This window comes from Scyliorhinus torazame, chromosome 7 (assembly GCF_047496885.1).
Source record: "Scyliorhinus torazame isolate Kashiwa2021f chromosome 7, sScyTor2.1, whole genome shotgun sequence".
Taxonomy (NCBI): domain Eukaryota; kingdom Metazoa; phylum Chordata; class Chondrichthyes; order Carcharhiniformes; family Scyliorhinidae; genus Scyliorhinus; species Scyliorhinus torazame.
In genome coordinates this window covers 249,325,659-249,350,412 of record NC_092713.1, presented here as the reverse complement: position 1 = coordinate 249,350,412, position 24,754 = coordinate 249,325,659, and the positions used below count along the sequence as shown (strand labels likewise).

The following is a 24,754-nucleotide window of genomic DNA, read 5'->3' as shown; positions in this document are numbered from 1 at the left end:
GCCGGAGAATCCAGTGGGGGGGGGGCCCGCCAACTGGCGGGGCCCGATTCCCGCCCCCGCCGAATATCCGGTGCCGGAGACTTCGGCAACCGGAGGGGGCGGGATTCACGCCAGCCCCCGGCGATTCTCCGACCAGGCGGGGGGTCGGAGAATGACGCCCCAGATCACTTTCCACTTGGCATGGATTTTACAGTTGGAGACAAAAATACAAGGGAATTTTTATACAATAAATATGCCTGACTAGATGGGAGGAGCTGCTGTGGTTTAACACGCTGTCCTTTTTTCTACCTGGGATTGGGACTGAATTTAGGCCAGATTGATAGAACAGAAGTTTTCTGAGTGATGTAAGAATCCTGTGAAGGGAGCTCAGTAACTTTCAGTAAATACAATCAATGAGAAAAAGCCACGAGGAATGGCTTTAGTTGAATGAGGGAGCATGAATGGAACACTGATTCTGGCTTGGATATAGGGGCCAAAATACAGGTTCCCACTCTACGACTTTATGGCAGAACTGTAATCACACTGTGCCCAACCCCAAAGCAAAAGGAGGAAAACATCTATCTTTAAATAAAAGATCAGGCCCTTTGAGTTCAGGAAGTACAGTTCCCATGGCCCTGGTGGTCTCTGTATATGCACCAGCCAGAGAATGGTCGTGCATGCTCAGTCGGCCTATTTCCACCGTCTGCAGTTTAGTAAAAAGCCCTGTGCATCTGCACAGTTTGTTTATTTTACATTTTCAACTGCAAACTATTCCTGTGCACCTGCACAGAAGGGAATAACACGGAAGAAAGTGAAACATCACAAAAAGAAGATAATTTGATCTGGAAGAGGAATGCCATTCTGAAAAAGGTGTTAAGAACATAAGAAAATAAGAACTAGGAACAGGAGTAGGCCACCTGGCCCCTCGAGCCTGCTCCGCCATTCAATGAGATCATGGCTGATCTTTGTGGACTCAGCTCCACTCTCCAGCCCGTACACCATATCCCCAAATCCCTTTATTCTTTAGAAAAGTATCTATCTTTTCCTTCCAAACGTTTAAAGAAGGAGCCTCAACTGCTTCACTGGGCAAGGAATTCCAGAGATTCACAACCCTTTGGGTGAAGAAGTTCCTCCTAAACTCAGTCCTAAATCTACTTTCCCTTATTTTGAGGCTATGCCCCCTAGTTCTGCTTTCCCCGACCAATGGAAACAACCTGCCCGCATCTATCCTGTCTATTCCCTTCATAATTTTATATGTTTCAATAAGATCCCCCCGCATCCTTCTAAACTCCAATGAGTACAGTCCCAGTCTACTCAACCTCTCGTCATAATCTAATCCCCTCAATTCTGGGATCAACCTAGTGAATCTCCTCTGCACTCTCTCCAGTGCCAATATGTCCTTTCTCAGGTAAGGAGACCAAAACTGAACACAATACTCCAGATGTGGCCTCACCAACACCTTATACAATTGCAGCATAACCTCCCTAGTCTTGAACTCCATCCCTCTAGCAATGAAAGACAAAACTCGATTAGCCTTCTTAATCTGCACCTGCACACCAACTTTTTGCGACTCGTGCACCAGCACACCCAGGTCCCTCTGCACAGCAGCATGTTTTAACATCTTACCGTTTAAATAATAATCCATTCTGCTGTTATTCCTCCCAAAATGGATAGCCTCACACTTGGCAACATTGAATTCCATCTGCCAGACCCGAGCCCATTCACCTAACCTATCCAAATCCTTCTGCAGACTTCCGGTATCCTCTGCATTTTTTGCTTTATCACTCATCTTAGTGTCGTCTGCAAACTTTGACACATTGCACTTGGTCCCCAACTCCAAGTCATCGATGTAAATTGTGAACAACTGCGGGCCCAACACTGATCCTTGAGGGACCCCACTAGTTACAGGTTGCCAACCAGAGAAACACCCATTTATCCCCACTCTCTGCTTTCTGTTAGTTAACCAATCCTCTACCCATGCTACCACTTTACCCTCAATGCCATGCATCTTTAGTTTATGCAGCAACCTTTTGTGTGGCACCTTGTCAAAAGCTTTCTGGAAATCCAGATATATCACATCCATTGGCTCCCCGTTATCTACTGCACTGGTAACGTCCTCAAAAAATTCTACCAAATTAGTCAGACACGACCTACCCTTTATGAACCCATGCTGCGTCTGCCCAATGGGACAATTTCCCTCCAGGTGCCCCGCTATTTCCTCCTTAATGATAGATTCCAGCATTTTCCCTACAACCCAAGTTACGCTTACCGGCCTATAATCACCCGCTTTCTGGCGACCTCCTTTTTTAAACAGTGGTGTCACGTTTGCTGCTTTCCAATCCTCTGGGACCACCCCAGAGTCTAGTGAATTTTGATAAATTATCACTAGTGCGTTTACAATTTCCCTAGCCATCTCTTTTAACACTCTGGGATGTATCCCATCAGGGCCAGGAGACTTGTCTACCTTTAGCCCCATTAGCTTGCCCAATACTGCCTCCTTAGTGATTACAATCATCTCAAGGTTCTCACCTATCGTGGGCGTCATTCTCCGGCCCCCCGCCGGGTCGGAGAATGGCCGTTGGCCGCCGTGAATCCCGCCCCCGCCCCCGCCGAAGTCTCCGAAGGGAGAAAAGTCGGCGGGGCGTTAATGGCGCCGCTGCCGCGGAGAATGTCACGGGTCTGCGCAAGGCAGCCGATTTTCGGCCTGCCGATATTCTCCCTTCCGGATGGGCCGAAGTCCCGTCGACGTGATGACCGTTCACGTCGACGTGAATCAAACCTCCTTTTCATCGGCGTGACCTGGTGCTCCAGGCTCACGCCGACCAGCGAGGAGGTGAGTGACGGCCTGGGGGGTTGGCTCTGGGCAGGAAATGGCGTGGCCGCAGACTGATTGCCTGAGGAGAGGTGTGTCTCGGCTTGTGTGTGTGTGTGTGCGGCCGTGGGGGGGGGGGGAGGGGGGGGTGGTTAGAGTAGGTTGGGCTCCAGGGGAGTGCCGGGAGGGGGTCCGTGCCGGGGTGGAGGTTGGGGGGTGGGTCCGTGCCGGGGTGGAGGTTGGGGGTTGGGGGGGGGTCCGTGCTGGGGTGGAGGTTGGGGAGGGGGTCCGTGCCGGGATGGAGGTTGGGGGTTGGGGGGGGGGTCCGTGCTGGGGTGGAGGTTGGGGAGGGGGTCCGTGCCGGGATGGAGGTTGGGAGTTGGGGGGGGGGTCCGTGCTGGGGTGGAGGTTGGGGAGGGGGTCCGTGCCGGGATGGAGGTTGGGGGTTGGGGGGGGGTCCGTGCTGGGGTGGAGGTTGGGGAGGGGGTCCGTGCCGGGGTGGAGATTGGGGGTTGGGGGGGGTCCGTGCTGGGGTGGAGGTTGGGGAGGGGGTCCGTGCCGGGATGGAGGTTGGGGGTTGGGGGGGGGGTCCGTGCTGGGGTGGAGGTTGGGGAGGGGGTCCGTGCCGGGGTGGAGATTGGGGGTTGGGGGGGGTCCGTGCTGGGGTGGAGGTTGGGGAGGGGGTCCGTGCCGGGATGGAGGTTGGGGGTTGGGGGGGGGGTCCGTGCTGGGGTGGAGGTTGGGGAGGGGGTCCGTGCCGGGGTGGAGGTTGGGGAGGGTGTCCGTGCCGGGGTGGAGGTTGGGGGGGGGGGCGTGCCGGGGTGGAGGTTGGGGAGGGGGTCCGTGCCGGGGTGGAGGTTGGGGGGGGGTCCGTGCCGGGGTGGAGGTTGGGGGGGGGGGTCCGTGCCGGGGTGGAAGTTGGGGGTTGGGGAGGGGGTCCGTGCCGGGGTGGAGGTTGAGGAGGGGGTCCGTGCCGGGGTGGAGGTTGAGGGTGGGGGGGGGGTGTCCGTGCTGGGGTGGAGGTTGGGGAGGGGGTCCGTGCCGGGGTGGAGGTTGGGGGTTGGGGGGGGGGGTCCGTACTGGGGTGGAGGTTGGGGAGGGGGTCCGTGCCGGGATGGAGGTTGGGGGTTGGGGGGGGGTCCGTGCTGGGGGAGGAGGTTGGGGAGGGGGTCCGTGCCGGGGTGGAGGTTGGGGGTTGGTCCGTGCTGGGGTGGGTGATGGGAGGGCAAATGAGTTGGTCCACCTGGCCAGGTGCCAGCCTCCAACAGTTGGACCCATGCGGTCCATGCCACCTGGCTGGGGGGAGGAGGGGATATGGGCAATGATGACATGTCGTCGTTCCCCTCCCCCCCACCAGGCCGTCATGTTTTCAGACCATCCAGCGATGTTGGCCGCCGTGGTGGCAGCCGCTCATGTCTATGTTGCCCTGGATGAGGAGGAGGATGAGGAGGAGCGTGCCAGAGAGGCGGCGCAGGCTGCCGCATAGGGGCAGGCGGCAGCCGCCCAGGCTGGAGGGACACCTGACCGACAGGACGAGGAGGGGGAGGAGGACGTCGCGGCCCCACGGCAACGGAGGCACCCGAGGGCGCCCCGTGTGTACCGGCCCCGGCAGTCATACCAGGACCTCACGGACCGGGAATGCAGGAGGAGACTCCGGATGAGCCGGGAAACCGTGGCACACATCTGCCACCTGCTGGCACACCTGTCACCGCGTGGCACTGGCGGGGGACACCCTCTCCCCGTGTCCGTCAAGGTTACGGTGGCCCTGAACTTTTATGCAACGGGGTCATTCCAGGCACCGAGTGGGGACCTGTCCGGCATATCGCAGACATCGGTGCATCGGTGCATCCGGGCAGTGACAGATGCCCTTTATGCCATGGCGCACCGCTACATCCGCTTCCCCGTGGACCGGGCCAGCCAAGATGCCCGGGCCGTGGGCTTCTCTGCCATTGCCGGGTTCCCCATGGTCCAGGGCGCGATCGATGGGATGCACGTCGCCGTGCGGCCACCTGCAGATAACAGGGCCGTGTTCACTAATAGGAAGGGGACCTATTCGATGAACGTACAGGTGGTCTGCGACCACCGCATGATGATCCTGCACGTCTGCGCCCGTCACCCAGGCAGTGTACACGACTCATTCGTGTTGTCGCGGTCATCCATCCCCGGCATGTACGAGGGACGCCATCCCCGGCTGAGGGGCTGGTTGCTGGGCGACAGGGGCTACCCATTGCGATCGTGGCTGATGACGCCTATACGGAGGCCACGCAATGAGGCGGAGAACCGCTACAATGATGCCCATGTAGCGACAAGGGGAGTGATCGAGAGGTGCTTTGGCGTGCTGAAGATGCGTTTCAGGTGCCTGGACCTCTCTGGGGGCGCCCTCCAGTATCGGTCAGATAGGGTCGGCCGCATCATTGTGGTGTGCTGCGTCCTGCACAACATAGCCCAGCAGAGGGGCGATGTGCCGCAGGCAGAGGAGGGCGGAGTGGAGGAGCAGCAGGAAGAGGCCCAGTCCTCCCCTGATGAGGGGGATGGGGGCAATGGTCAGGGCAGACGGGGTAGACACAGACGGGTGGCTGTCCACCGTTACCGGCTGGCCCAGCGGGCACGGGACAGACTGATAGCCGCCCGCTTCACTGACTAGATGGGCGTGGGAATCGGGTAGTATGGCCACAGACCGCACACCATGACAACAGCCGACCACCCACACCCCCCACCCATCCACCCACCCAGCACCCTCACCCCCCTCCCCAACCCCACACACCCCACCCGCATGCACACCACCCCCCCACCCCCAATTGCCGATCCACCGGCGGCACAACGGGCCGGGCTCACCCAGTTGCGGGTGGACACGTGTCTATCGCAGGCCATGGAGAATGGTGACAACCCGCCTCCGATGAGCTCCTGGCTCTACATCGTTGGACTATGTCTGACCCATGGCCACAGTACCACCATCCACCCGGACCATCCCTGCATGCGGCTGTGACACTGCAGCGCACGGTCCCGTCCTCTGCCCGGGGGATGTTGATGGCGGCCCAGGGGGAAGGGGGCAGACTCACCTGGGGCTGAGGTAAGACCACCCCTCACACACACACTTGCGCTCAACGTACATGACACCCCCCGCACACTTTGGACAGAGCACAAAGGCAGCTTCGGTAGGTGTAACATTGACTTTAATAACCAAAGGAGTTCATGCACGTGCCCTAGCGCCTAAAACTCATCTGTGCCCTGCACCCGTGCCAACTTTCTCAGTGTCTAATTGTTTGGCCTTACGGGCCCTTTGACTACGTCTACGTGGTTCCCCAGACGGTACAGCAGAACTGGAGGTGGACTCCTGTGATTCCTGCCCTCTGACACTGGATCCCTTTGGCGGCCGTTTCCTGGGGCGTCCTGGCCTAGATGGGCCAGGCTGCGGCCCGGGCAACTGGGATGGCGAGCTGCCAGCCTGTCCTGCCCGTTGCCCACCCGATGCACCTGGGACGGAAGGGGGGGAGTCCGAGGTGTCGCGGTGTACCGGGACCTCCCCTACAGAGGGAGCCGGGACGGACCACACCACCTCCTCCTCCCTCGGGGTGCCCGATGGCCCCCAGGCCTCTACATGGGTGGGGGATGCGAACGGACTGGCCATCCGACGCGCCCCCGACATCTGGCGCTGCCAGTCCTGGAGGCCCGTGCTGGTATCGACAGGGGTCTGCAGGTTTGCAGCCATGGAGCCCAGGGGGTTGTCGAACCCTGTCTGCGACAGTGCGACGCCAGCTCGCACATGGCCACTGGCGCCGATGCCCTCAGCGATGGTCTGCAGAGACTGGGCCATGGCCTGCAGAGACTGGGCTATGGCCTGCTGAGACTGGGCCATGGCCTGCTGAGACTGGGCCATGGCCTGCTGAGACTGGGCTATGGCGTGCTGAGACTGGGCTATGGCGTTGAGCGCCTCTGCCATCTGGCGCTGGCACTGGCTCATGGCCTCCTGTGAGAGGGCAGCCATTTCCTGGGCCACAGACGCCGCCTGCACGGAAGGCCCCAGGCCTCGCAAACCGTTCCCCATGTCTGACACCGTCGCACCCATTGCCTCCACCGCGGACGCCACCCGTGCGGTGTCAGCCTGGGTGGCACGCATGACCGGGACCACTCCCAGCTCCTGGACGCGGGTGGACTCCTCCACCTGTGACCGCAGCCGCCGCAAGCCACCCGTCACCCTATTCGCTCGTCTCCGTGTCAGTGGTTGCATCGGATCTATGTGTGGGTGTGGAAACTCCAGGAACCCGGGATCCATCTGGGCGGCAGATGTTCGCTTGGCCTGGGCTGCCCTCCGACCGCCCGGTCCCTCTGCTGCTCCTACCTCCACCTGCTGTACCGGGACGGCTGTGTTGTGCGCACCAGTGAGTGTACCAGACGCCTCATCACTAAAGTGCCCAACCGTGGTGAGTGTTTCGGCGATGGTGGAGGGTGTTGGTGACAGCAGTGGCGTTGTGTCGTGCTCTTCGTCCCACTCTGAGTCCATGGCACTTTGGGGTGGGGGTTCGTCTCCACCCATCCACTCTGAGTCACTGTCCGGTATTTCGTCTTCCCGGGTAGGGGTGTCCTGGGTAGTGCTGTCCCGGGTAGTGCTGTCCCGGGTAGTGCTGTCCCGGGTAGGGGTGTCCTGGGTAGTGGTGTCCCGGGTAGGGGTGTCCTGGATCGTGGTGTCCTGGGTAGTGGTGTCCTGGCTCGGGTGTGACGGGGGCCTGTGGCTGCCCCCCTCATCGCTGGGTGGTCGCTCCCGCACGTGACGGGGGTGTCGTCTCCCTGTTGCTCCAGGTCTCTCCGTCTCCCGTGGTGTGCGAGGGGCATCCTGCGGGCGTCGCATGCTGGAGGGTGCGGGTCTCTCCGTCTCCCGTGGTCTCCGAGGGGCATCCTGCGGCGGTCTGCATCTGCGGGGATGGGTGCCTGGACGTTTGGTCCTGCGATACACAATGAAGCATGCATGGTTAGACATCAGGCAGTGATCAGGTGATACGGGAGAGGGGGATATAGGAGAGGGGGGATATGGGGACGGGCTGTTGGTGGCTCACTTTCTCGTGGGGCCCCGACCTCTGCATCAGCAACCTCCCGGTCCTCAGGTCCGCCAGCCAGTTCCAGGGACCTTTCCTCGTGTACGGTCAGTGGCCTCTCATCAGCGGGCCCTCCTCCAGTCCTCACATGCTCCCTATTGTTGTGTGCGCGCTTCTCCTGGGGGGGGGGTGGCAGGGGTAAAAGGCAACAGTGTTAGGCAGGTATATGAATGCATGCCATCGGTTGCGCGTGCATTGCAGAGGTTAAGGTTAGGGCTGGATTCACTTGGGGATATGGGGGAGGGGGGATATGGGGAGGGGGGATATGGGGGAGGGGGGATATGGGGGATATGGGGAGGGGGGATATGGGGAATATGGGGGAGGGGGGATATGGGGGAGGGGGGATATGGGGGGGATATGGGGGAGGGGGGATATGGGGGTTATGGGGGAGGGGGGATATGGGGGAGGGGGGATATGGGGAGGGGGGATATGGGGAGGGGGGATATGGGGGATATGGGGAGGGGGGATATGGGGAATATGGGGGAGGGGGGATATGGGGGAGGGGGGATATGGGGGGGATATGGGGGATATGGGGGAGGGGGGATATGGGGGTTATGGGGGAGGGGGGATATGGGGGAGGGGGGAATATGGGGGATATGGGGGAGGGGGGAATATGGGGGATATGGGGGAGGGGGGATATGGGGGATATGGGGGAGGTGGGATATGGGGGAGGGAGGAATATGGGGGATATGGGGAGGGGGGATATGGGGGATATGGGGGAGGGGGGATATGGGGGAGGGGGATATGGGGGAGGGGGGATATGGGGGAGGGGGGAATATGGGGGATATGGGGGAGGGGGGATATGGGATATATGGGGGAGGGGGGATATGGGGGAGGGGGGATATGGGGGAGGGGGGAATATGGGGGATATGGGGGAGGGGGATATGGGGGAGGGGGGAATATGGGGGCTATGGGGGAGGGGGGATATGGGGGATATGGGGGAGGGGGATATGGGGAGGGGGGATATGGGGGATATGGGGGAGGGGGGATATGGGGGAGGGGGGGATATGGGGGATATGGGGAGGGGGGATATGGGGGAGGGAGGAATATGGGGGATATGGGGATGGGGGATATGGGGGAGGGGGGATATGGGGGAGGGGGATATGGGGGAGGGGGGAATATGGGGGATATGGGGGAGGGGGGAATATGGGGGCTATGGGGAGGGTGGATATGGGGGAGGGGGATATGGGGGAGGGGGAATATGGGGAATATGGGGGAGGGGGGATATGGGGGAGGGGGGATATGGGGGAGGGGGGAATATGGGGGATATGGGGGAGGGGGATATGGGGGAGTGGGGAATATGGGGGCTATGGGGGAGGGGGGATATGGGGATATGGGGGAGGGGTATATGGGGGAGGGGGAATATGGGGGATATGGGGGAGGGGGATATGGGGGAGGGGGGATATGGGGGAGGGGGGAATATGGGGGATATGGGGGAGGGGGGATATGGGAGAAATGGGGAAGGGGATATGGGGGAGGGGGGAATATGGGGGATATGGGGGAGGGGGGATATGGGAGATATGGGGAAGGGGGGATATGGGGGAGGGGGGGATATGGGGGATATGGGGGAGGGGGGATATGGGGAGGGGGGGATATGGGGGAGGGGGGGAGTTGGGGGAGAGGGGATATGGGGGATATGGGGGAGGCTCACCCTGCCTGCTCTGACGAGGTCGTTCACCTTCTTGTGGCACTGGGTGCCTGTCCGTGGTGTCAGGGCCACAGCGGTGACGGCCTCTGCCACCTCCCTCCACAGACGCCGGCTGTGGCGTGGGGCAACTCTGCGGCCGTGCCCGGGATACAGGGCGTCCCTCCTCTGCTCCACCGCATCCAGGAGCGCCTCCACATCGCGTGACTCGAACCTCGGGGCTGAGCGACGGCCAGCCATCAAGTCGGGTGTTGCGGTCGGCTGTTCCGGTCGGGTGGGGGGGAGCTGCGCGGCCTTATGAGCCGTCACGCCGTGCAGCGCGTATGACGCTGCATGGCGTGAACCACTGCGCAAGCGCGGATCCCGTTACGTCGCTGCTAGCCCATTTCGGGCCGCAGACTATCGGCCCATTTTTATGACGTGACGCAAGTGGGATTTGCGCCGTTTTTTGCGCCGATCGGCGGAGTTTCCGCCGATAACGGAGAATTTCGCCCCATATCTTTATTTCCATCAGTCACTGGCATGTTATTTGTGTCTTCCACTGTGAAGACTGACCCAAAAAACCTGTTCAGCTCCTCAGCCATTTCCCCATCTCCTATTATTAAATCTCCCTTTTCATCTTCCAAAGGACCAATATTTACCTTAGCCACTCTTTTTTGTCTTATATATTTGTAGAAGCTTTTACTATCTGCTTTTATGTTCTGAGCAAGTTTACTTTCATAGTCTACCTTACTCTTCTTTATAGCTTTTTTAGTAGATTTCTGTTGTCCCCTAAAGACTTCCCAGTCCTCTCGTCTCCCACTAATTTTTGCCACTTTGTATGTTTTTTCCTTCAATTTGATACTTTCCCTCACCTCCTTAGGTATCCACGGTTGATTTTTCCCCTTTCTACCGTCTTTCTTTTTTGTCGGTATGAACCTTTCCTGAACACTGTGAAAGATCGCTTGGAAGGTTCTCCACTGTTCCTCAACTGCTTCACCATGAAGTCTTTGCTCCCAGTCTACCTTAGCTAGTTCTTCTCTCATCCCATTGTAATCGCCTGTGTTTAAGCACAAAACACTAGTGTTTGATTTTACCTTGTCATCCTCCAACTGTATTTTAAATTCCACCATATTGTGGTCGCTCCTTCCAAGAGGATCCCGAACTATGAGATCATTAATCAATCCTGCCTCATTACACAGGACCAGATCTTGTTCCCTTGTAGGTTCCATTACATACTGTTCCAGGAAATTATCCCGGACACATTCTATAAACTCCTCCTCAAGGCTGCCTTTACCAACCTGGTTAAACCAATCGACATGCAGATTAAAATCTCCCATGATAACCGCTGTACCATTTCTACATGCATCCGTTATTTCTTTGCTTATTGCCTGCCCTACCATCCTGTTACTATTTGGTGGCCTATAGACTACTCCTATCAGTGACCTTTTCGCCTTACTATTCCTGATTTCCACCCAAATTGATTCAACCTTGACCTCCATAGCACCAATATCATCCCTTACTATTGCCCGGATGCCATCCTTAAACAACAAAGCTACACCACTGCCCTTACCGTCCATTCTATCCTTTCGTATAGTCTGATACCCTTGGATATTTAACTCCCAGTCGTGACAATCTTTTAACCATGTTTTAGTAATGGCCACTAAATCATAGACATTCACGATGATTTGCGCCATCAACTCATTCACCTTATTCCGTATACTACGAGCATTCAGGTAAAGTACACTTATGCTGTTTTTTATGTCTTTGTTATGAATCCTAACACCTTGATCAGTAACTTTTCGCAAATTATTTTTCCTCTTACCCTTTCGCCTAATTTTCCTTGTCTTTGAACCCATATCTCTACATAATAACCTGTCACGTAACCTGCTGCCTTGCTCTCCATTAACCATTATACTGTCCATAGCTTTACCCTTCCCTTCCCCCCAATTTGCTAGTTTAAAGTCCTTGTGACCAACCTATTTATCCTATTCGCTAGAACACTGGTCCCAGAATGGTTCAGCTGCAGACCGTCCCAACGGTACAGGTCCCTCCTGCCCCAGTACTGATGCCAATGCCCCATGAAATGGAATCCCTCTTTCCCGCACCACTCCTTTAGCCACGTGTTAACTTCCCTAATTTTCTCAACCCTATGCCAATTGGCACGTGGCTCAGGTAGTAATCCAGAGATTATAACCCTGGAGGACCTGATCTTTAATTTAGTCCCTAGTGTTTGATAATCCCCAAACAGGTCCTCTTTCCTAGTCTTACCTATGTTGCTAGTCCCAACGTGGACCACAACAACTGGATCCTCCCCCTCCCTCTCCAAAATCCTTTCAAGCCGATCAGAGAAGTCCCTCACCCTGGCACTGGGCAGGCAACATACCATGCAGGACTCACGATCTGGCTTACAAAGGATGCCATCAATCCCCCTAATTATAGAATCCCCTACAACTACCACTTGTCATTTTGCTCCCCCCTCTTGAATGGCTTCCTGTACCACAGTGCAGTGGTCAGTCAACGCATCCTCCCTACAGCCCTCTTCCTCATCCACACAGGGAGCAAGTACCTCATACCTGTTGGACAAGGTCAAGGGCTGAGGCTCCTCAACTCCTAAACTCAGGATCCCCCTACCTGCCTCCCTTGCAGTCACACCACTCTGTCCCTGACCACTGTCCGAATTAACAGTACTTATTCTACCGGGTGTGACTGCCTCCTGAAACAAAGCGTCCAGGTAATTTTTCCCCTCCCTGATGTGCCGCAGTGTGTGCAGCTCGGTCTCCAGCTCATCAATTCTGAGCCGAAGTTCCTCGAGCAGCCAACACTTGCTGCAGATGTGGTCACTGACGGTCTCAATGGGATCCACCAGTTCCATCATCATACAGCAACAGCACATCACCTGTCCAGCCATATTTAACTAGTTAATTAATTTAAATAATTTTTATTATTTTTTTAATAGAACCTCAAGGATAGACCCGAACACCAACAAAAACACAGCCCTCTCTCGCCACTCACCCGAACTCAGTCACTCACCTAAACTCAGATGCACTCTGTTCCAATCAACACTCCCGTGTCTAAAGGCACTCCTGCCACACCTTTTGTACCCTGCCTGATTTCCAATGAGCCAATAGGCCCGCTCCAGGAAGTGAAGTCTCCAACTGCCACTCGACCTGTAAACTAAGTACTTTTAAATATGCACTCACCTCTCCCAGCAACCATGCAGCCTGTGGTCTGCTCCAGGAACTGAAGTCTCTTTTAAATATGCACTCACCTCTCCCAGCAACCCTGCAGTCTGTGGCCTGCTCCAGGAACTGAAGTCTCTTTTAAATATGCACTCACCTCTCCCAGCAACCCTGCAGCCTGTGGCCTGCTACAGGAACTGAAGTCTCTTTTAAATATGCACTCACCTCTCCCAGCAACCCTGCAGCCTGTGGCCTGCTCCAGGAACTGAAGTCTCTTTTAAACATGCACTCACCTCTCCCAGCAACCCTGCAGCCTGAGGCCTGCTCCAGGAACTGAAGTCTCTTTTAAATATGCACTCACCTCTCCCAGCAACCCTGCAGCCTGTGGCCTGCTCCAGGAACTGAAGTCTCTTTTAAATATGCACTCACCTCTCCCAGCAACCCTGCAGCCTGTGGCCTGCTCCAGGAACTGAAGTCTCTTTTAAATAAGCACTCACCTAAGGAGTTAAAAGGAGAAGGACACAGGAAGGGGACAGGGAGCAGGTCCCAAACAAAGAAGAAGGCCGCAAACCAGCAGAAGGGACAGAAAGAGGTCCCAAGAAGGCAGTATAGTTAAGGGACTAGACAGGTATCTGAAACAGCACCTGTTAAAAGTAAGGAGCAGATAAAAAAGACTCTGAATTAAAGAGACAGAACTGCAGGGAGCAGACCTGGAGAAAAGTGGGCTTGAGAGAAGCCTGAAGATCCAAGGAGGCAGCCTTAGCATTAGTGACCACATGCTGCCTTTGGAGCAGTGGTGTTTTGCTTGGCGTCGGTAAATACCTGGAAGTGTGCCCAGAAAGTGAAGCTTCAATGCATGTAGAGATCCAGGGAAAAAGAACATTGGAAGGAGAGAATAAAACCTTGGAGGTGGATCATTGTTGAAGACATCTGGGTGAAAGCTTTGTTTGGGAGTTTGGGGTTGTATTCCAAGACATGTTCTTCAAGCGTGGAGATTCAAAGCCTTCATGAGAAAGAAAGAGGGGGCGATTCTCCGATTTGGAGGCCAAGTGTTCGCGGCGTCGTGAACGCCTTCTCATTTCACGACGGCGCGAACAAGGCCTGGGCACAACCTATTCTGGCCCCCACAGGGGACCAGCATGGCGCTGGAGCGGTTCTTGCCGCTCCAGCGTCTTTACGCGGCGCCAAATGTGCGCCACGCCAACCCGCACATGCGAAATCGGGGCAGCCCAATCCAGCGCATGTGCAGTTGGGCCGCGCCATCCTGCGCATGCATGGGGAATGTCTTACGCATGCCGGTCCCTCACCAACATGGTGGCGCTGTTCTGGGGCCACGTGCGGAAGGAGGTAGGCCCGGGGGGCGGGAGAGGCCAGCCCGCCTATCGATGGGCCCAGATCGCGGGCCAGACCCCATCGGAGGCCAGCCCGGTGAAGGAGACCCCCTCCCTCACCCACAGGCTGCCCCCCCAGCGTTCCCGCAGAGTTCCCGCTGGCAGCGACCAGGGGTGGACGGCGCCGTCGGGAACCAGTCGGGTCGTAGCGGCCGCTTGGCCCATCCAGGCCGGAGAATCGCCGCTCGCCGGTTCTCCGAGCGGCCTGGTGCGAATTGCGCGCCACTGGTTTCTGGGGGGTGGGAGAATCGCGTGTGGGGGTCGGGGTGGCGTGGTGCGATTCGCGCGGCGCCCCAGCGATTCTCCCACCAGGCGTGGCGGGGGGGGGGGTAGAATAGCGCCCAGAGTTTCTGTGAGACCAATTGGCACATGATAAATCCATAGAATCTGCTTTGGTGGCATCTGTGATTTGGTTTTGGAGCATGGGGTGTCCGACCACAGTTCATTTATTAGTTTACATGTACTGGGTAGTTACCGTGAATATTAAAGTATAAGATAGATATTGTAAATTATGTTACCTTTACTAATTTGTATGTATCTGTAAAGATATAGTTGGGGTGAACGAATAATGTGATTTGACCCATTTACTGACATTTGTATTGAAATCCTCCCAACATCTTTGTCTAGCATAATATAATATTTTCCTTGTTTATTAAACATTTTATTATTTCTGTTAAAAGTACACTAACAAAGTCCCGTGAAGTTCAGTGAAGATGCCCTCCATTGATTCTTAAAAAAAACTAAAAGTTATCTACAAAGCCATGTTCCACTCTGGAATCTGAATTGTCCAGTAGTAATATCAGCTGGGATAACAACATCTTGTCAGTGACTCAAGAGTTCACCCTACTAACGTTCCTGGGGTCAGGTAATTTAGATATTATAAGTGAGCATCATGCCAGTATTTCATACATCTTGGAAACATGCTGAAAATGAGAAGACAGTTTGTTGCCAAACTTCACAATTCAGCTGATTTTAAAAGGACAATTAGTAATGGGAAAAAAGTGCTGGCCTTACCAGCAAAATCCACATCCTATGAAATAATAAAACTAAACCTATGTTGCTTTTTTGAAAGTATTGTGACATCGTCAGGACCCAATGGGCCTGGAATATTCCTATGGGCCTGACTTACAGCTCCAATATCCTGACTGCTGGTATCCATCAAAATGCAATGCATTTTGTGTAATCAGTTCGTAAAATAAATCTTTACTGTTGCTAATAAGAGGAATGGACACATGTTGCATATGTTGAGTAAAGTGACATTCCTCGTATGATCAATGAACTATTGTGAGGAGATATACACTGACATAAAAAGTTTTGCTAACTCTGCTACATAACTGGAGACTGGTGACAAGATTGGTAACTTGCCTTTGGATTTACCTTCCATTTTGGGTAAGTGCCTTCTATTCATTTAGTATCTTTATTTAATGACAGAGTTGAAGTCAAAAACTCACAGTTTGACACATCGGGGGAGAAAGCATGACTGTCATGGGGAGTGTCTTTTCCATGTGTATTTGCAGTTCATTGCAGATTTTACGTTTCTGGTTTATGATCATTATGTTACCTCTGATAACAAGGTCACATTGGGTTGTAAATTTTCATTTAGTGTAAATAGACAATGTTGGAGGAGTTGAAATGCTTTTTCAACTGGCATTAAATGTGAAAAATGAAACGAACCATAGAGCTCTTCATGCAACATAAACAATTGAAGGAGGAAGCTCTTAAATGAAAGTTAGAGACCTGTGTTTTAGAATTCACACAAAGCTTCAGTTTTGCAAATGCACTTTCAACTGAATGTGTCTAGACTTTTAAATTATAAACAAAGCAGTTTGATCTATTACAATGAGCCTAAGTGAATTCCTCACCATAATTCTTGAATCATTAGGATGAGTGAAGCAATTTGCTCACCTATCTTAAGAGGATGGTGATGGTGCTTTAAGTAACTTCTATCATTAACCGAATCAATGATCAAACATTCCAGAAATGTTGCAGAATCCTCTTCAACAACCATTTTATGATTAATTTAGCTATGCTGTAGATGTCTAAAATGGAAGCCACTAAAACCTTTGCATAAAAAATGCTTTGATACAAGTTTCACCTAATTCAGACCACTGTGTCACATCTCATTTCAATACAGAAAAGCTGAATAGGCGATTTGATCTTAGCAAGTAATTCATTACTAGGACGTTTGTGAAGGCCTCACAGGTTGACTTGACCTCCAATTTTTACCTCAGCCCCTTTTGTTCAGCGACTCCCTGATTGCCCTTGAATTTTTTGGACGTTTAGGCATAACTAAGGCCTAAGAGCGCAGGTGCACATTTTTTTCCCCAGGATAAATTTGTATGTAAACAATTAATGGAGTTAATGCTGAAACATTGTTACGTGTGAATTTTCTTACCATTTGCACTATTCACACATTGAACCTGCTGGAAGACCACTCAGCTCCTTAGGATCATTACCCTTGTATTAGACAATACAAATTTATTGCATTTACAGCAATAATATAGAACAATTACATGGATTTTGTGATGGTAATGATGGTGAAACTTCAAAAGTTCACTGTCCTCACTGCACTGAAATTGAGAAGAACTTTCAGATTCTGCAGATGCACAGACTAACGTGGAAATCCAGCAGTTACTGCCAGCCATTCTATGCTTTTCCAGAAGGTGCGCGGTTGATCATAGAATTTACAGTGCAGAAGGAGGCCATTCAGCCCATCGAGTTTGCACCGGCTCTTGGAAAGAGCACCCGACCCAAGGTCCACACCTCCACCCTATCCCCATAACCCAGTAACCCCACCCAACACTAAGGGCAATTTTGGACACTAAGGGCAATTTAGCATGGCCAATCCACCTAACCTGCACATCTTTGGACTGTGGGAGGAAACCGGAGCACCCGGAGGAAACCCACGCACACACGGGGAGGATGTGCAGACTCCACACAGACAGTGACCCAAGCCAGAATCGAACCTGGGACCCTGGAGCTGTGAAGCAATTGTGCTATCCACAATGCTACCGTGCTGCCCACAATTGAGGTTGAGGTTGAGGTGCCCCTAGACTGCAATCAATGGGAAACCTTATGCATTGTTGAGAATTTCCACTCTAATCCACTCAGTCTCACTGTGAAAACCTTTGAAAAGGTTGCACTTTGTTGAATGAGGCATAACTGGATTTTTAATGGTATGCTAACTTCACAATTGTTGATTACTGGCTCTGAGAAGCTAGTTTTATGTTCTTGGAATGTCAAATTTCTCTTTTGGGACTTTGAAATATTCCACATTGTTTTTAAAAGTTTGTTTATATTGGCATTTCAGATACTTTCTGAATCCAATCATAATCATTTATTTTGTTGTCTGAACATTTTAAACTGAAAGTGAATGTTAATTCCTGGTTTGCTGGGTGAATACCTCTGTGTGATTGGCTGCAATCTGCTTTCTGTCATCTCTGCTGCTGTGCACCAAGTGATCACTTTGACTTGCTGCTTTATTTAAACTGCCATTAAGAGTGGGGAAAAACTCACACCACAGAGGTCACTAGATCTTTGTGTGCAGTTTTCTTCAAGGTCAGCGGTGAGAACCATTGCTTCACCACTAACGGCAAAATCCAGTTCAATATTTCTGATTTCTGCAGCAATAATGCAGCTTAAAATTGCACAGTAATCGTGTAACAGGACATCAAAAATATTGCAATTTAATTCTCCGTAAGTCCTTGCAAGAGGTTTTCCTGACTAGATACCAAGATGAATGTAAAGCAGAATACCGGTCCTGATATTTCAAATAAGTCCCAGTAGCTTCATGTTGCAGCCCTCATTTTGCATATTCTGCTAGTCAGGTACTAACATCATCGGCAGCCTCGCAGTATATCTCAATGTTGTCAATTTCATTTATCAGGCCAAATGTATCAATAATTTATGCTGAAGTGTATCACTGTTATGGCCGAGTGAAGAGTGAGCTGGCTCCCCTTCTATTCAACTCCCTCGGTTGGTCGCAGCAAATGTTTTAAAATTTATATCCCCCGTAAATGTCTTTTCCAATCCAAATATATTTATATATTAAAAGGGAGCCAGCCAAATAAGGTTTTCTTGAGTCAAACGGAGAGTATGTTTATTAGGTACTAAACCCACTATCACACAGATATCAGAAGCAAGAAAGTTAGAGTCGAATAAAAAATGGAAAGAATATATGCTTTTGTTTTTTGCTTCCCTTTGAGGCATAGAAAGTTGAATGACCTGGCCATTTGAAGTTAGTTGGTTGCCTGCAGAATTCTGGCAAGTTAACTTGGTCCAGGCCTGCACTTTGTTGAAGACTTTCCTTTTGCTTCATAAACTGGGAGAGTTCTTTACTGCTCTTTTCCAACAGCATTTTAAATGACTGTGATATTTACTTTTCCCCTTCTGATTCTGTTTGACAGAACCAGCTTTTAAAACTCCTGTCAGTATATTCCCAGAGAGGAATTTGATTAGCATGTCTTGCAGTCATTGTTGCAGAGCAAGTAATCCCATTTCTTATCTTTTCATCTCGAAACATTTGACACATTTAAAGCTAGTAATCAACAGTGTATGGGGTTATTTCATCCTCCACTGGGGGTTTTGGATGTCTGATGAGTATCTGGCTGGTTAGTAGTTCCCAGTGTCTTGATAGATTAACAGTTAATTAAAGTCCAGCACTTTGTATTTTAATGCCTTCGCTTCAACAGAGTCCTTGTTTGAAATGGACCTTGACACAACCCTCCCCCTTCCCCCCACCCGCCAAATGTGTGAAATTCCATGCAGGACTGCAAGTGAAATTCATATAAAAACTTTCAGAGATGTGGTTCATTTATAGTATCAGACATCAGGTGACTCATGGCAGCATTAAAAAATAAATCAATGTCTAAAAATAAACTGATCTTAAACAGTTCAATATGTCTCAGGTTAGCTGGTGAAGATGCAGGTAGACCTCACTCAGTCACAGTTTCCTGTTGTAGTGATACAATTTAGAGAAGAAAATGAATCAAAGTGGATCAGATTACAAATGGATACAAGTCTTCTTCTGTAAAACTGTGTCTTGTTCAACTTTCCATTTCGTTATTCTGACAATTTACATATATATACTTTAGACTCATCCCATTCCATTTTCTTTCTACAGAAAAAACTCACGGCTTCAGATCAATAAACTGAAGGTGGAAGATGCTGGAGAGTATACATGTGAGGCTGAGAATGCATTAGGCAAGGACACTTCAAAAACTACCATTAATGTGCAAGCTGGTGAGTGTAAATATTCTGAAGCTTTGTTAATATTTCTAATATGTGGAGTGGATAGTGTTACCATATGAGTATTATAGTGAGGGGGGGGGGGTTAAAATAACTTGTGTTGATTTATATAATTTATAAGAAAGTATTTGTACATGATCAGAATGGTCTTTTATAGTCAACATAATTTTGAACAGGACAGTGTTGATTGAACTCTACTGAGGAATGAAATAATTAGTAAACTCTTTAGCCCACACTGAGAGAGAGAAGCTGATGCTGGTAAATGGGCTGTCAGATATTTCATAATGCTATAGTTGTTGTGGTCATGCATGTGAGAGAAAAGGCTGTCTATTCCTATGCATCTTTTAAAAATACAATTTTGGACCATTTTTGTTGATGAAGAACAAATATTATCGGGGATCCTGTTTCAATTTTAAGAAGGGCTATCCAAATACTGAAACATTAAGGGTTACTTCTCTGAAATGCAGCCATTTGTCTCTCATTCTTTTGCTCAATTGCTGCTGTTTCTGCACAATCATAGACACAAACCTCTGCATTTGATGCCCTTAATCCCAGTAATGCGCTCCCTATGCCCAACCACCTTCAGCTACTTCATCAATGACCTTCCTTCCATCATAAAGTTAGAAGTGGGGATGTTCCTGGACAATATCCAGGCTTGGGCTGACAGGTGACAAGTAAAACTTGTGCCAAACAAGTGCCAGGCAAAGACCATCTCCAACAAGAGAGAAGCTAACTGCTCCAACAACACTCAAGGGGCTTTACACCATCCAGGTCAAAGCAAACAATTTGATTGGCTCCACATCCACAAACATTCACTCCCTCTACCACCAACAGTGGCAATAGTGTGCACCATCTACAAGGTGAACTCCAAGAACTGACCAAGGCTTCAGCTTCCAAACTTATGACCTCTACCATCTAGAAGGACAACGCAGCAGACAGCTGGGAAAATCACCATGCGGAAGTTCCCCTCCAAGCCACTCACCATCCTGACTTGGAACTATATCGCCATTCCTTCACTGTCACTGGGTCAAAATCATGGAACTCCCACCCAAACAGCATTGTAGGTGTACCTAGACTACATGGACTGCAACGGTTTAAGAAGGCAGCTCCTCACCACCTTCTCGAGGGCAATTAGGGATGGACAATAAATGGCCTAGTCAGTGATTGCCCACGTCCAAAAAAAGCAAGAACCACCTTGTTCTGAGCAGCTGTAGTTAGCCAGATCACTCAACATCTGGTACCAAGTTCTAGGCTTTGGTGCCTAAAAATTGCATGAATTACTACATGCATCATATTACAATGTGGTGCCCACCTCAAACAGCCTAACCCCAAGTAAATGATGGCAAATAGGAATGGGGTGGGAATGGGCCAGTAGGTACAACACTTAAAACATGATTTTCATTCCTACCCCAGCAATAGAATATAAAATGATTGCACCACCCACCATCCACCACCCAGCACCACCTTCTCGTGATTATTGTATATGACATGAAGATAATTGGTTATTTGTTCTTGGAGGCAAAGGTGACCAAGTTCATCATCTGGGTTGTTTGGTACGGTACATAGGTGACTGCTAAGGCTGATCAGCATCTGGAAGGTTGTGTTGCAAATTGGGCAGGATCCCACAAGTGACTGCGTTCTGGTTGAGTTTTGGTTCAGAATTTCCTTTCTTTGCATTTGCTCACTGCCTCTGATATGCTTTCATTTTCAAAGGAGACCACACCCTTTCTTATTTGCCAAGTGTAGCGATCCTGCACAAGCTTCTCTCAGGATGAATAGTTGCTATCAAATCTCCTAAGTGAAGCCTCCAGAGAGTCCTTGTAGAGCTCCCTTTGACCATCATGAGAGCACACCCAAGACTTGAGCTTTTCAGAGAAGATTTGCTTTGGTATGTGAGTGTCAGGCATTCTGGCTATATGACCAACCTAATTCAGTTGTGACTGTCTCAGTATGGATACTTGGATTGCCAGCTCGGGTGAACTCTGGTACTTTGGCCTGCTATCTCACCTTTAGAAGCTTCTGAAGGCAGCTCATATAAGTCAAGTAGTCAATAGCTTTTTCATTTCTTTCTTTCTGTCTGTCTATCTGTATTTCTTTCGTTCTTGCGTTCATTCATTCTTTCGTCAAATTGTTCTGCATTTTAATATGGGTGGTTTGGATTGACCATCAGCATCGGGTGTGTAGGAGCCCAGGATCCTGGTCCAGGATGCTGCCATACTGCCAATATGATGCTGAAGGTTGTTGATAGCTTCACATATTTAGGCCATACAATCACCAGCAATCCGTCACTTGATACTGAAATCAACACATGCGTAGCAAAACCCGCAGCTGTTATGTCCAAGCTGAGTAAGAATGTGGAACAACAACAACCTGAATGAGAACACCAAACTGTGAGTCAACCAAGTTTGCATCCTCAGTGCATTCCTATGCAGTGGCAAGACCTCGGACACGCAAGAGAAATGTTTGACCAATTTTCAAATCTGCTGCCTCAGGCGTAACCTCGACATCTCTGGGCAGAACAAGGTCACCAACTTCGAAGTCATGGAGTGTGCTAATTCCATCAGCATACACATATTGCTAAGTCAATGATGTCTATGCTGGCTCATCAGATGGATGATAGCCATAATCCCAAAGACTTTCTTTATGGTTAATTGGTTACTGGGTCATGGTCATGGTCATCAATACCTCCGCTACAAGGACACCTGCAAGCAGGATATGGAAATGGTGGATATTGGCACTGACATCTCGGAGACAGTTGTTAATAACCATGAACTCTAGAGCCAGTTTGGAAGGACAATGAATGAGGTGAGCAGAAATGAACTGGCTGAGAAGATGGCCCAGAGAAAACAGGCTTGCAGATTATGCATCTTCTCAGCCTACTGTCTTCCTCTGCAACAAGTGCAGCAGAAACTGCCATGTCAGAGCAGGGCTCCTGAGCCACACCAGGTGACAGTTGACACAGAGTTGACCACCGCAGCACAAAACATCATCTCATGAAATGTAAGACTGCCATATACCTGCCATGCTATATGTTTGTAGCTCAAGAACCACAATGACAGAACGGACACAACAGAGCAGCAGCCTTATTGAATAGACTGTGTCAGACGCAGAGTTGATATTCAGTGGATTATTATATTAAAAGACAACTTCCTTCAAGTCGTTTTGGGGCCTGTTGAGGGCCTGTATCATGGGTCTTTTTGATTATTCTGACCTTTGCTTTGGAGGAAACAATATTTTTAGTTACTAAGTTTAATATTGTTGGTTTCTTTACAATTTTTCAATCATCTGTTCAAGTCGAGTTACAAGTGATTTCCATCAACAGACTGTTCATCGGCAGCTTAGGATCCAAATAAAATGTCAGGAATGAGAGGGATTGACCAATTGTCGTGACCTTCTGTATGGGAGTATAATCCTGAAAACTGGACCATACTGTTGCTGTTCTCCCAATAATGTGGAACATTGACCGACTGCTGTGAAATAGGCAATTTTAGCTGCATAATACAATGGTTTAAATAATTATATATGTGGCCCAGAACCTACAGCTACAGTAGTTAAATTGCATAATTCTGTTATAATTTGAAATTAATATTCTTTATTATTGAGTAATCAGAATTTGATTACAACAGAAGACAGAGGTCATTTTATCAGTGATACATTTGTTCAAACAGATTACTGAGCTACCTTCTCCAACATTTGTAATTTTGCTGAAGAGGGAACCATGCCACATTGCACAGAAAAGGAAAGTGATAATTCCACAAGATTTTTTTTTATCACCAGTTTATTTTCTTTTACTTCACATAAAGTCAATGGGTTCATAGAGTACTGACCAAACCATAAATAAATCTGTTCTTAAATCTGCATTTGCTGCCATTAGTTTTGCAAAAGCAATAACTCTTTCCACAGTAAGTAGCTGCTGCCAAAAGCTATGCGTTAAATCTGTTCATCTTTGAAATGTTAAGATAGAAAGTTTACAGAACTGAAATGGACATCACTTTGCATCTCAGTATTGATTGCGGGTCTGATCTGTTGTTCATAACATCTTAGGCTTTTTACCAGGGTTCGATGACCAGTATCAATTGCTTTAAAACATGGTTGATTATTCATATTCAATTTTTTCCTGTCTAAGTGGCCATGACAGGAAACATTTTCTTCGTGAAAAACAAAGCATTATGGAAAATAGCCTTTTTTAAGTGACTTTCTTATTGAGGAATCTGTAAATGACTATTTATCTTTTTCAAGTTTAACAACAATTTCCCCAGATACATATTTCAGACAATGACACTTTATTCTTATAATTTTAAATGACCATAAACTACTGTATATACATTGTGAGTTGTGTTCTGAAAGCGGATTCAAAGTAGATATGTAAGCTGAACTCACTGTATCATCCTTTAGAGGGCAGTATTTCAATTATACATAGGCTATTATCAACATATATCCGAACAGTGCTAAATTGTCATATTGTTAGCCATATTGCTGTCTATAGGCGAAGAGAAGCAGTGATGCAAAAGACAGCTGCTGTTCCAAGTAAGAAATCTCTGTTGTCAGTCATAAGTTCCCTTTTGTACAGTGTATGAGATGGCTGACCTTTCCATTGTGATTCACAGGACTTAATCATTATAATTATACAAGAAGTTGTCCGAGGCAGCAGGTGCAATTGTTCTGAGTTCTAAACCTTGAAACTGGTGATATTGATGACTAACATTTTGTAGGTTTGTGAACATGAGATGCAAGCACTCAGTAAGCAGGAAGGAAGTACATATCAAATTGCATGGTTTAAATATCTCAAATCCATAAGATGGGTAACTATAGTTACATTAATTTACTGTGTCAGAATTGAAAATGTGAAAGTACTTGGATCTTACATTGTTGTTCTTGCGCCAAACATTATGAGGAAAATCTTAGTCAATATATTTACCGATGATAATCTGTGGTCAAAAAAACAATTATTGCCTATTAGTCTCTTCTACCTGTCCATTTCTCTTCATCGTCTCAAAGCTTCTGTTCACACTCAGTGGTATATTATCGAGTGTACATTGCATGATGGCAAAACTGCAACATGAAGTAATTCATGAAAATCTGAATGATTTAAGGTTGAATTATAATTTGAAAAATGGTGACAATTTAAATGTGACAAACAAAACTTTAAGTAAAAAATAATATTATCACTGAGCAGCAAAAGTGCTACAATTGAGCTTACATTTCACTTCAAATTATTCTGGAGGTAAGTTAGGTGTTGCTCCAAACTTGGGAGTAAATTGGAGCACTTGGAATATGGGGTTCATATTACCAAATCAAATCCACCAAGATCTAAAAGCTCGGACACAGCAACATAATTATTGTTACTGGACTAAGAATCTTGGGGTCTGTAACTAATGATCTGGTGACATGGGGCTAAAATTTACCCCCTCCCCCCACAAGTGGGTTAG

The 24,754-nt window shown here is 49.7% G+C and overlaps 1 protein-coding gene across 2 annotated transcripts in view; it reads left to right on the top strand.

Annotated features, from left to right (window-relative positions):
* Window positions 1-24,754, top strand: part of LOC140426939 (pro-neuregulin-2, membrane-bound isoform-like) — a 1,113,957-nt gene that overhangs the window by 865,056 nt on the left and 224,147 nt on the right. For both annotated transcript variants that reach the window (XM_072512245.1, XM_072512244.1), the window contains one exon: window positions 19,201-19,319. In XM_072512245.1, coding sequence (XP_072368346.1) covers window positions 19,201-19,319 — 119 coding nt within the window. The remainder of the gene's footprint in view (window positions 1-19,200; window positions 19,320-24,754) is intronic.